The 12,751-nt window shown below is 44.3% G+C and overlaps 2 protein-coding genes across 3 annotated transcripts in view; both read left to right on the top strand.

Annotated features, from left to right (window-relative positions):
- PHF20 (PHD finger protein 20) overlaps window positions 1-2,247 on the top strand; it is a 55,434-nt gene extending 53,187 nt beyond the window's left edge. Inside the window, exons 19-20 of the mRNA XM_018569076.1 lie at window positions 672-852; window positions 1,841-2,247. Coding sequence (XP_018424578.1) covers window positions 672-852; window positions 1,841-1,980 — 321 coding nt within the window. The 3' untranslated portion in view covers window positions 1,981-2,247. The remainder of the gene's footprint in view (window positions 1-671; window positions 853-1,840) is intronic.
- Window positions 2,248-6,127: 3,880 nt separating this feature from the next.
- The window catches only part of SMIM19 (small integral membrane protein 19), a 9,569-nt gene continuing 2,945 nt past the window's right edge, over window positions 6,128-12,751 (top strand). The window contains exons 1-2 of one of the 2 annotated variants that reach the window (XM_018569082.1): window positions 6,128-6,142; window positions 11,840-11,976. In XM_018569082.1, coding sequence (XP_018424584.1) covers window positions 6,128-6,142; window positions 11,840-11,976 — 152 coding nt within the window. Of the gene's footprint in view, window positions 6,143-11,837; window positions 11,977-12,751 lie in introns of those variants that run through there. The other variant, XM_018569081.1, reaches the window with a different exon arrangement.

Genomic DNA, 12,751 nt, shown 5'->3' with positions numbered 1-12,751 from the left:
AAGGTCCCACACCCCCCCCCCCCCCCCCCCCTCCTATATCCTACCATAGAATTTTTACTTGTGTTCACCCAATTTAGTGATCAGGTACCCTTGCTAGACAGCCAGGTTGGTGACCCAATTTTCTCTAGATTAAATGCATCTAGCATCTAGGTCACCAAACTGCCCCCAGCCTACTGCTTGACTTTGCTCTCTTGTAAGCAACGGTTGATGGCATTGTGCAACTGGCTGAGTGTTTCCCCTCTCCCTCCCATTGTGGGTGTTTGCTGTATATAGGGGATTACAGGAGGCTTATTGTGATGTTGATCTATCTGCACAACATCTGTATTTGACAAATGTATTTAGTAAATTAATACATCAGTGGAATTGAGACAGTGGGTGGGGAACACCTCCTGTAAAATTATACACAAAGCTGACGTTACTCGATGTCAAAGTATAATCTCTTTCCCCTGAGTAGCCTTTGCAGAAAAATGTGGCTCATGCATTCCACTAAATGACATAAATGAGGAAGGTGACTTCCCTATAAATCCGCAGTGCGATACATCAGCCATACGGCTGGGTCATGTATTCTGATGTCATAGCCGAAATGCCATTGTCTCCTAGTTTGGGAAGATTCTATGTTTTGAAATATATTGAGCATAGACACTTATATCCTACTTATGTTTTTTTTTTAGGTTAGGGAATGCTTATCGAAGAGGAATCCACCTCAAGAATCGCCTCACACACAGCCCATGGACAATGGAGATGCTACGGTCAGTTCGCAGCTGCAGTGGCAGCTCAACCTTCTCTCTCATCTGGAATCACTGCAGGATGAAGTCACGCACAGAATGGATCTAATAGAGAAAGAACTTGATGGTAAAAAGCTAGGCTCCAGTTACATGAAGAATGTTACCTAGTAATTTGAGTTTATGCAGCCAAATATGAGAACCACTTTACCAGTTATTTTTAATCTTGTTTAATATGCAGCTTTCTTTAAAATGCTGCCATGATTGGCCTTGAGGCACTTCCTGCTGTAATGTGTCCCTGTCTCCTGGCTGTGCCCCTGCATTGTCACCCTGTCACAATAGCTCCCAATGAAGGCTACAAGTGGTCTTAAGCACTTATGGTCCATTGTTACCATCAGGAAACCCTGCCCTGAGACCGCAAGTGGCTGCAGATCAGCGACACCGAGATGCAACAAAGGAGATAACTTTTTAGTATAGAAATTGGCAGTAGTTTGCACAGTTCTCCAACAATGTCATTTAGTTGGAAAAACTGACATTAAAGTAGATGTAAACTCTAAGTGATGTCTATCCTTTTTTGTTTTGTTTTTTGCTGCCTTTGATGGTTAGTCCAGATAAGTCACCTGGCAGCAGTTGTACAGAACACCACACAGAGGGGAATGGAAGCCCACATGACAGAGTCATCCTACTATTACCACAAAGTTTTGAGGCACCCCTGAGGAAGGCAGAAGGCTCAACAGGGTGCCAGCCTGGTTTTGAAAGGCAGTGTTAGACAATGAAGGAGCATTATCCCAATGATGAGGATTTTCCCCTCTTCCTTGGTCACTCCATTCCCCCCATTAACATGCTAATGACCTTTTTAAACAAAAACCTTTCCATTTCCATTACATTATTTTAGGCATAGTGATATCATCACTGGGCCTCTGTATGTCTCCATGCAATGTAAGCAGATTGTGCCTGGGGGAGGGCCAAATAAAACAGAGGTGGGTCACCTGATCTTTCTATTTCTCTGCACCCTGATTACATTTTTACTATTGCAGCTGAATCTTCAATTGGGGATTAACCCCCCTTCCCCCCACCTGCACCTCCTTGCCTGACCAGTGTGTTTTATTTCTTTACAGTCCTAGAGAGCTTCTTGGACTACACTGGGGAATTGGAGCCCCCAGAACCCCTCGCACGACTTCCTCAGCTGAAACACCGGATCAAGCAGCTTCTTATGGACCTTGGCAAAGTGGAGCAAATTGCTCTTTGTTCAACATAAAAAGACTGGAGCTAGAAAATGAAACGGCTCCCAAAAAAACCAAGGAAACGAGGCCTCCGGCACTGCAGAGCCTTGAGTAGCATGCGGACTGCATGTGCTGTGGACACACTGCTGCGGGAATGGAGGCTATAAATTGCTCTCAACATGGAATGAGCAATATGTGAATACTGACTGATAACAGGCTAGAATCGTACTCGAATGTAGTAATGAGGCTTGTATCGTTTGTGGGTTTTTTCTTTCTTTTCTTTTTTCCCCCCTTTGCTGTAATTCTTTCTGTTGTCCTAAACTGTCATGAGTTTTGTTAGCTCTTTTCTGCTGCAATTATTATTTTGTTTCTTTTACATGAAGTATTTGGATATTTAGTATAAATATGCTGTTGAGAGCCCATTTCTCCCTTTTGTAAGATGGGTAATGGAGTCATAAAGGAGCGCCTGTCATTTAGCAGTAGACCTAATGCTACACAAAATGGTAGGGAATCCAGACCATGTCCTTGGCCTCCTCCCATATAATGTGGATTTTGGTCTGATTTTTTTTTTTGGAAGTGTGCAGTCCAAGGTCTGCTTGGTTCCTGTTACTATACAATCCTATTCTGGTTCCATTTGGCAGCACTGAGGATTTGGTGTGCGAGAGGATTAAGTTGGCCTGGCACAGCTTTTATAACCAAATATTGGGGCGCACAGCAGACCTCTGAGGAATGGACACTAGACAAAAGGCTTTACTACTGTCCTGAGGAATGGACACTAGACAAAAGGCTTTACTACTGTCCTTGTAGGCTGTACCCTTCCCTACAGGAAGTCAGCTCTGTGTGTAGGCATAGCTGCTGTTCTGAAGAGGCAGCTAGGAGGAGAGGCTGAACGGCAGATGGAATACGTCTATTGACATACATGCAAAATGAGCATAACACACTTAGTGCGACGTTTCGGGGTCACATAGGATCCCCTTCCTCAGGCAGAACAAGTTCAAGAACACTTGTTCTGCCTGAGGAAGGGGACCCTACGTGACCCCGAAACGGCGCACTAGGTGCGTCTTACTCTTTTTTGCAAGTGCGTCAATAAATAGAAGTATTCTGTGTGCCGGTGTCCAATTTCTTTGGACACCGGCACACAGTGGCCATCCGTCGACTAACGTTGCACTCATTTTATCCTAATGGTTGAGCGGTCAGGAGTGTAATGGGTACATGGACTGAACAGCAGAAAGGAAGCTTGAGAGCGTGGTTTTACAAGTGTTGTGGGTTCCTTGCTTTGTTGTCACTTGAGTGAAGTTGTGCTTTCTTCATGCAGACGAACAGGTTTACTGTAGAAGTGGACCCAGCAGCTGCTTACAATTTACTTTTGCTCCCTTGCTTCTCCGTTGACCAGATAGGAATGCCATAAATCCCACTCATGAAGCTTGCACTGGGCCAAGGCCTACCTCTCCAGCCCTATGTGACGGTGCTGTGTTCTGACCTATCAGTTATCAAGCACCAATACTGTCACATGGGAGGAAAGGGAATGAGTTGCATACTCCTGAGTATTTTTCTTTGCTCATGGCGGTTGCACTGAGCAGCAGGGAGTTGAAGGCAAGTTTTAGATGGTCCTGAAATTGAGACACTGCTGTGATAGTCTAATCTTTGCTTTTTCAGCTGAGCTACTCGTCTTTAGCGTGTGATCATGTATTCCTCTGTATAATTCACTAGGGAGTTAACGATGCAACATTTGTGTTCTGCATGCTCTAGTCAAATTTTTCAAAGAGGTATATGGAAACTCTAGGCCAGGGGTAGCCAAACTGCGGCCTCTCCAGCTGTAGGGAAACTACAAATACTATCATGCATCTGCCTCAGTAGGCCATGCCTGTGGCGGTCAGAGACTTGCAATGCCTAATGGGACTTGTAGTTTCATCACAGCTGGAGGGCCGCAGTTTGGCTACCCCTGCTCTAGGCCATTGACTATGCTGGATCATCCAAAAAGCTAAACTCGCATTGGGGAGTTGAGGATTCCTCCCCCCCCCCCACACTAACTGTCTGAACGGAAGGAAAGACCTGGATGGGGGTTGAGCCCTGCCATCTCCCCAACAATACACTTTCACAGCACCAAATAACGTTTAGAGCAAAGAAAAGCCATGATTCCTCTCCACTTTTGATGGCATGTTGTCTGCTACAGAATGTCAGATGCACTTTATCCAAATTTAATTCTTTTTCTGTCCAAATTAACTTGAAATATTGCCACTAAAAGGAGCGCTTTAGGATCCACTAAATTCGAGGGAATCGTTCCAACCTGTCTTACTGCTTTACAAGTCCAGCCTATCTGTTCTGCAAGTGCATAGTACAGTATTTAATCACTAAGATGCTGTCGTTTCCGACTCCTACATTTCACAGTGGAAAAAAAAAACGTTACTTTTGTTGTATTTTTTGTTTTTTGCAGTGTTGTTAAATTTATTCTGCTTGTTGTACTTGCAGTACTGGTACATGAGCATGGTTATTCTCTTAGGGCATGATATAATGTAAGCATAGTAACTGGGTCTACGTTGCGCTTTTCTTTCCTTTTTTTTGTGTACACTTAACACACTATGGCAGTTGAATGAATTGTACTGGCTTCATATGGAAGTGAGCCATGTGTTTATGCTACGTAATGAATTTAGTGTGTATATGTAAATATTATTCCCAATTTTTGCCTAGCATTGTCCCCTACTAACGCACAGATTCCAGCTTTCTAGAGTCCCTCTGTATATAATACTGGGGCACCCTTCCCATCGTCACCTGCTTGGTGAGCTGAAGTCTTTTAAAGCTAAAATCCAGGCTAAAGTGATCTAGATCTTGGAGTCCTTTGTGTATTCTTTTCAGATCTCTGCAGTAATCCAGCATGAAAGACTGCTGCACTTTGCCTCTGTGCAAGAGGTTGCTGTATTTAAGACCATTCACTGCTGTTCTTCCCTCGTGCAGAGTTGATGGGTCTTGTATCTGCCCCCTGTAGTGGTTGGAGCTGCTGGGACTGACCCACTGCTCTGCTATCTGCCCAGGCTATGTGTAGCCCGAAGATGATGCCACTGCTACTTTAACAATGTCATCTCTGGGTGTGCTAAGGCATTTGGTGCAGTGGCTATTGAATTTTTGTGCCTGGATTCCAGCTTTAAAATAGAATCTATGGTTGTGCCATAGGGCTCCACCTTGGAACCTGGAGACTATTTCTCTGCATTCAGTATTTGGGCCCTGTGTGTGCGTAGGGGAGCCCTTTTTTTTTTTTGTTCGTTTGGAGGGGCCACAAAGTGGTCGTCTTCAAAGTCCTGAATAGTAGAACCTATTTACCTTCAGAGAGCACTTGATATATTTGTTTCTATTCAAGGTCACATTATAGGACTGGTTACTTTGAACCGAGGATTAAGCTGAGTTTGCCTAAAACTAGGGCTCTCCATATCCTGTCTGTTCTAGGCTCTTAAATTGAACTTGTAGGGAAAATCTTAAGCTATAAACCAAAAATTGTATTAGCGACCATAAGCCTTTCAGATATTCTAATATTGGGCAGCCTATGGGAAGCCTACAGCTCCCCTGACATCACCAATGCAAATGGTCTGTATTTGGATAGCTGTAACCCCCAGCCCGCCAATCCCATTCTCTTCTGCATGGAAGTCGGGGCAATTTTGGGGCTGCCTCTGACTTCACTCCAGTGACCTAATATTAGAATAAAGTTTTTTTTATTTCGACAGTTGATCTTGTCAGGTCGCGAAGTTATTTGGTTTATGCCTTTTCTTTCCTCTACATGTTTTCTTGGTTATCTTTTTTTCTTTTCTTTTTTTCCCCCCCATGTATTTATTTTAACCCTACCATGTGGGCTCTATTAAAAAGTTGTAAGAAAAAGGTTGCATGTTTCATTCAAGAAGGCTTCTTTTGGTCAACATGGCTGCCAATGCACAGTTCAGTTTAGGAAATCATATTTTTTTTCTATTACGTTGCCGAAGCCACTGGTAGTCAGTGCTATGATTTAGCTAAAGTCCAAAGGGAGCACTTTGTTACCAACTACACACTAATTGGTGTGTTTGATAAAGATCAAATCTGTACTCCAGGCCAACTGCTAAATAGGTTCAATATGCGAGAGCTGTTTTACCTGCCGAAGCATTTTTCTGGAGACCTGACTTTACTCTTCTGCAGCTGGTTCCTTACACCCCACCCCGACGGATGAGCACGCTTACTGTCAATCTGCTCTCTCCTCCCATCCAAATGATCCTTGTTGGCAAATGAGAACTGCAGCACATCCGACTTGGTCCCTGTGCATTGCTGTACGCGGTGTGCAAGAGGCTGATGACAAGTCTATTTGACCTATACAGAGGTAGGCAAACACCAGCCTTCCAGATGTGGTCACACTACAAATCCCATCATGTATCTGCCTCTGGAAGTTATGCCTGTGGCTGTCTTGTCATTGTCATTCTTGCAATGAATAATGGGTATTGTAGATGCACCACAGCTTGAGAGCCGACGTTTGCCTACCCCTCACCTTTTTAGATGAACACCTACTCGCATTAATTGCTGTTTAGGTGTTAAGATTTAAGGGTATCCCAAGTTGGCTTTATGGGGAAAAAAATGTTTTAAGTCAAGTGCTCTTCGAAACATTCTGGGTGAAATCATGATAGATTTGGCTTTTTTTGTTTATTGCTACACAATATGTGCTGTAAGTTCTTCCCAAGGACCAAATGTATTATACTTGCCTAAGTTCTTCTGCAATACCCATGGCAGTAGCGGCTTTTGTCAATCCTCAGCATAGCACCAAGGATGATTGACCCCCCTCTCACATGATTATTACTCAATAGGTTAAATGCAATTTGGTCTTTGTAGTGTCTGCTCACGTGATAGGAATTCTCTGTCTAACCAAAACTGAAACGTCACTTCAATATGGGCACTGGTGGGCCAATCTGCTTGGCAACTTCTTGTATCTTAAAGGCTCCTTTGGCCTGATTTCCTGAGGGCAGTTTGTCACATTCATTCACAGGCTGACTTATAGGAATATTCTGGGACATTTTGCCACTGGAGTCACTATAAGATGGCTTACAGTTCAGTTTTCGGAGACCATTCAAACCAAAAACCCATTTTGGTTGGAATGGAACTAGAATAGCTACGCCTGCATTCAATATGATTGGCTGGCTATATAAAAGTGGAGGACCTTGAATATGGCAAGTCACCTCTAGTCCTTTTTCACTTTCAAGGTATCCATATGGAGTAGGGTAGGCAACCTCGGCACTCCGGTAGAGCTAAAACCACAAATCTCCTTTTTATGCCTGGAGCGGTCAGTCTTGCAATGCCTCATGGGAATTGTAGTTCCACAACAGCTGGAGTGCTGAGGTTGTCTACTGCTGGAGTAGGGCTTGTGGAAAATTGCAACCAAAGTGGATCTGTTACCATACAGATATTTTGTTATTTAAAAACTAAACCTGATTGGTTGCAATATGTGACGGCAACAGTTTTTTCATCAGCAGAAGGAAAATTAGACCACATATATTATAGAGGGTAAAACTTTTGTGCATATAAAAACAGATTTAGTAGATCGGCTAACTAGAAAGTTACCAAACATCTCTTTAATGAAGGTGCCAACCTATTCAGGGCAAGGTGACCGTGTCTTCACATAGCCCATCCCTCAAGGTATGTACACTTGTTGCCTCCCTGCTGCAGCATCTCCACCTGTCTAAACTTGGGTGTTGGAGCTTAGACAGGGGCATGATGTCATGGCTCCATCATGTGACAATGTTTGGGCCTAGTGATTGGCTGCTCATTGCTGTGAACTGTCACACAGGGGAAGCCATGGGCTCTCTAATGCTGAGGAGCCCTACTTTATTAGGGTGCAGGGAGGATACGAAAGTGTTATTGGGCAAGCATACATACCTGGGGTGGTGTGCTGTGTGCAGGCACAATCAATTTGCCCTGAATGCCCTCTTTAAACTAAAAAGTAGAAATCCCCTCCACTGGTGAGCACAGGTTGGAGTATACCTGCTGAACCCCTCCACTGGTGAGCACAGGTTGGAGTATACCTGCTGAACCCCTCCACTGGTGGTGAGCACAGGTTGGAGTATACCTGCTGAACCCCTCCACTGGTGGTGAGCACAGGTTGGAGTATACCTGCTGAACCCCTCCAATGGTGGTGAGCACAGGTTGCAGTGTACCTGCTGAACCCCTCCACTGGTGGTGAGCACAGGTTGGAGTATACCTGCTGAACCCCTCCACTGGTGGGGAGTACAGGTTGGAGTATACCTGCTGAACCCCTCCACTGGTGGTGAGCACAGGTTGGAGTATACCTGCTGAACCTCTCCATGGGTGAGCACGGAGTATACCTGCTGAACCCCTCCACTGGTGGTGACCACAGGTTGGAGTGTACCTGCTGATCCCCCTCCACTGGTGGTGACCACAGGTTGCAGTATACCTGCTGAACCCCTCAGCTGGTGACCACAGGTTGCAGTATACCTGCTGAACCCCTCCACTGGTGAGCACAGGTTGGAGTATACCTGCTGAACCCCAACACATCCAGGGAACCGCTTACTGCAAGGTATCAAACGAGGGAGACTCTGTCTTGTCTTCAACAAATAAGAGGTAGCGGCTTTTCCTTCTTTCTTGTTAAAAGCACCCGTTCTTTAACGCAAATTAATTTTCTATGTTTTGTGTATAGATGATGGATCTGATCTTTGTTCTGTTTATATGTGTAAATATTTATATATAAGTATATATAAAAACAATTTTGGTTCCAACATTAAAATTGCGTTAGGAAATAAATACATTTGGGTTTGTCAAATCCTTTTAATGTTAATTTTTTTTCTTTTGCTTGAAAATGATTTGTGTAAATCTAACAGACTAAAATATTTTCAGTGAAGATGGGTATTTTTTTTTTTCTCTTTGTTTCACATGTGAGAGGATGTAGTCATGCTTTCCATGCAGTGATTTCTACAAAATATTAGTGGTACAAAGCAGAGCCACGATTTACAGACTTTGTTTTTGCCAACTGCATACAAGATTAGTCTTTGCAGGAGGGTTTTTTTTCTTTTGAAATTGTCCTTCCTAAAATAAAATAAAAAATATATTTAACTGTACTTGGTGTTTTGTCTTCCTATTTAATATCAAATCATTCAGACTTTTAAGCAATTTAGGATGCAAGAACAAGGGGGCTACCCCAGCACTGCAAGGGTTAGGTGCGCATTTTGATCTAGGTTAAAAAAATGAGTTATACTCGCTGATGAAAATCCCCCACCCCAGGTTGTGCACCGTGCCCACTCCTACGCATGCGGAACATCCACAACCTATCAACATTTTGGAAGATCCACTGAAGGCAATTAGGTTATGGCTGTACATGCACAAGGATCGCTGTGGAGCTGCAGTTTGGGGTAAGTAAAGTACTATCTAGAGCAGGGGTAGCCAACCAGAGGTCATCCAGCTGTGGTGGAACTACAAATCCCATGAGGCATTGCAACATTCTCACAGACATGACTCCCGGAGAAAGATGCATCATGGGATTTGTAGTTTCGCCACAGCTGGAGGACCACTGGTTGGCTACCCCTGATCTAAAAGCACAATGCTCCCATTTATTGAAAGAATGGAATTTAGAAGCACCAGTGATGCAAGTAGGCTCTTTATGGTAATATGTTGATGAATGATGCACTTTACACAGAGTATGTATGAAGAGATTTAAACATGGAGCTCTGTCTGCGGCACAGGTCAAAACTATACGGTCAAGTGAGAGGGTGTGGCTGGGGTTACTTTTGGATACTAAATGATTATGAAATTGCTGGGGGTAAAAGGTGGGATTCCCAAAAGAATAAGTGCACCTGCCATCCTTATCCGTAAAGGCCCAATAGGTTTGGAAGAGACGATATTGTGGTTTGAACCATTTAAAGGAGTTTAACCATTATAACTACTATTGCTCTCTGCTGCTATTACACCTTCAGTAGATGCCAATCACACTGCACAAACTCATGTTATACATCTGCTTACCCCCTTTTGATCTGCTATGCTGCATTTCTGACCGGCTTCCAACAGATGCACACTAGAGAAGCATTTTCCAGGTCTGTACATCTAATCGGGCAATGTAGTTCAGTGAACAATAATTCACCACCTGTGAACGTCTGGTGAAAATCACATTCGCTGCTATAGGCCCTATCCGGAGAGGCATTCAGATCAGAAGACCAGTGTTGGTATATGGACAGCCAGATCTGATTGTACGTGCGTTTACATCCGCATGCCTGATTCCATCCAAGTCTGGAAGACCAAACGGAACAGAGTTCCATTTTGGTGGACTTGATCGTGGCTCCTCCTTTCTTCTCCGAGATAGTAGACAGTTGCTGGAGGCTTTGCTGACCTTTTGTGAGCTTTGTATCGGACAAGAAGCTCAGGGAACCTGAGCTGAGAGAGTTGGAGCAGTTCAGAAGCATGACTGCAGGTGCTTGGGCAGAAACTAAAAGATTTATTTATTTTCTGGACAAAGTATATTTCATCTGCACTCATTGAACAAAAAAGACAGAGTTTAATACTACAACTAAGTTGATAAAATGTCAAAGTGACCAATTGACTTTTTGTTGCAGTGTTGGCGAGACACCCAGTTGTTTTTTTTTCCCCCCACTATCCTTCAGGCCACAATTTGGGGGTACAAACTCTGGAGGATGTCATATGTTGCACCCTACATATGGTCAGAAAAGGCTATGCTTTAAGAAAATAAAAGAAAGCATAATTCGCAAATTATTGTTTTTATATCTTTACCTTGAGCCCAGACCATAGAATGTCAGAAAATCAGAACTCTCCTCCGTATAGTAGATCCTTATTTGAAAAACCTAAAAATCATTTAAAAGCTCACTTCGATAACCTAACCCCAGAACAAAAAACACAAAACAAAACCACGTGTGAATCCGGTTTTCTACAGAGAAAACTTGCGATCAATAATACAGTTTCCATGAGTACATTGTGAAAAGCATTCAGGAATTTTACTGGCTTATTGTTGACTAGAGCAGCCCAAGCTGAGCCTGCGATCCTGCAGCGGCGATGACACAGCGTGCACCGGGCGTGCAGAGCTGGCTGGCCATTTAAATTTCTGACCAATCGCAGCGCCCACAACTGCGACCAATAGGAGAGCGGCTCTCTTCTGTACCAGGAAGTGGCGCCGGGGAGGTGGGGCAAGTCATGTGATCTCACCCTGTATCCGGAACTGTGCTGCATAGAGCTGGAGGTAAGTAATAGCTTGACGGAGACACATCTACTGCTATGGCAGTGTTCTAGTGTCACAACTTCTCCATGGGTTGTGTTCAGATTGACTGCAGAATGTTCAGGCAGCTAAATAATAATAGAGAGCTGTATTCATACACATGAGGATTGCTACCACAATCACAGAAGGCTGCATTCATACACATCAGGACTGCTACCACAATAACAGAGGGCTGTGTACATACACATGAGGACGGCTACCACAATAACAGAGGGCTGTGTACATACACATGAGGACCGCTACCACAATAACAGAGGGCTGTGTACATACACATGAGGACCGCTACCACAATAACAGAGGGCTGTGTACATACACATGAGGACCACTACCAGGAGAGCAGGGGGCTGCATTTCATACACATGAGGACCGCTACCAGGAGAGCAGGGGGCTGCATTCATACACATAGGGGACTGTTGTCACAGCGACAGAAAGTGAGGGAAACAAATCCAATTTTTGGGGGATCAGCTTCCAAAATTTCTTGACTTTCATAGTCACTGACCTGGAGCCAATTAGAAGATCAGATTTATGTTGCAGGCCATTGACCCAGAACGAGCTGAAAGCACACCGCCAGGCATCTAACATTTTCAGGAGGTGTGTCACATGTCTCTCAGTGCAGGTTTGCGTCATTTCTTATTGTTTGATGATCTCATTTGTCCCCAGAGGCTATGGCTGCAGGATACGGGGTGATGGCGGATGACGGCACCATTGACTACTCCGTACATGAAGCCTGGAATGAAGCCACCAACGTCTACTTGATAGTGATACTTGTGAGCTTCGGTCTCTTCATGTACGCCAGGAAGTGAGTTGTCGGCCTTCCTCTACAACTTTTTTTTATGGATTTCTCATATTACAAGTCTAAGCTTACGCTAAGCACAGCGCTTAGAAATCTGTCCCTGCATAAGAAGTTAGTAGACCACTCTCTCGCTGTCTGCAGCGGCGAACACCAATTTAAAGCATAGACATTGTCAGCTGTACAGCTGAGCTATAGACGAAGAAACGGCACAGGGAGCCAATTAGTTCCTGCGCGGACAAGAATAATGCAGATAGGAGGAGAGAGCAGAGTGACAGAGAGATGAGTTCAGCACTGTGCTGATTCTCCTTTCACTGTCTAGTCACAGGCTAGGGCAGGTCCATGACAACCTGGGCTCAGAGGAAGAGGGTTGAATGATCTTGGAAACCAGATGTCTAGTGGTAGGGGAAGGTACGGCCTGGGAAAGTTATGCTTGAAGGTGATATTGCAGCTGGGTTTGTTATTTTATGTTTTTGTGGGTTGTTCATTTTACCTACAGGGGTCAGCAAGTGCTTGTTTTAAACCTCATGTGCTCGTTGGTAATAGGGATGCACCAATACCGTTTTTTTGGTATCGAGTACAAGTACCGATATTTTTTTCTTCGATGCTCACCGATACCGGACGTCCCATCAAGGAAGCCAGTCGTAGTGTAAAGACTCGCCACCTGGCTTCCCGATTAGCAGGGAAGCCGTCCCCATGCCTCTCGTCACTAGGTAACGAGAAAGCACGGAGGCGGCTTCCCGGCCAATCAGGAAGCCAGGCGCCGTGTAATGACACGGCGCCT

This window comes from Nanorana parkeri, unplaced genomic scaffold (genome assembly GCF_000935625.1).
Source record: "Nanorana parkeri isolate BGI_ZX_2015 unplaced genomic scaffold, ASM93562v1 scaffold1284, whole genome shotgun sequence".
Classification (NCBI taxonomy): Eukaryota; Metazoa; Chordata; class Amphibia; order Anura; family Dicroglossidae; genus Nanorana; species Nanorana parkeri.
The sequence above is the reverse complement of the archived record's forward strand: the minus strand, read 5'-3'. Positions and strand labels throughout refer to the sequence as shown.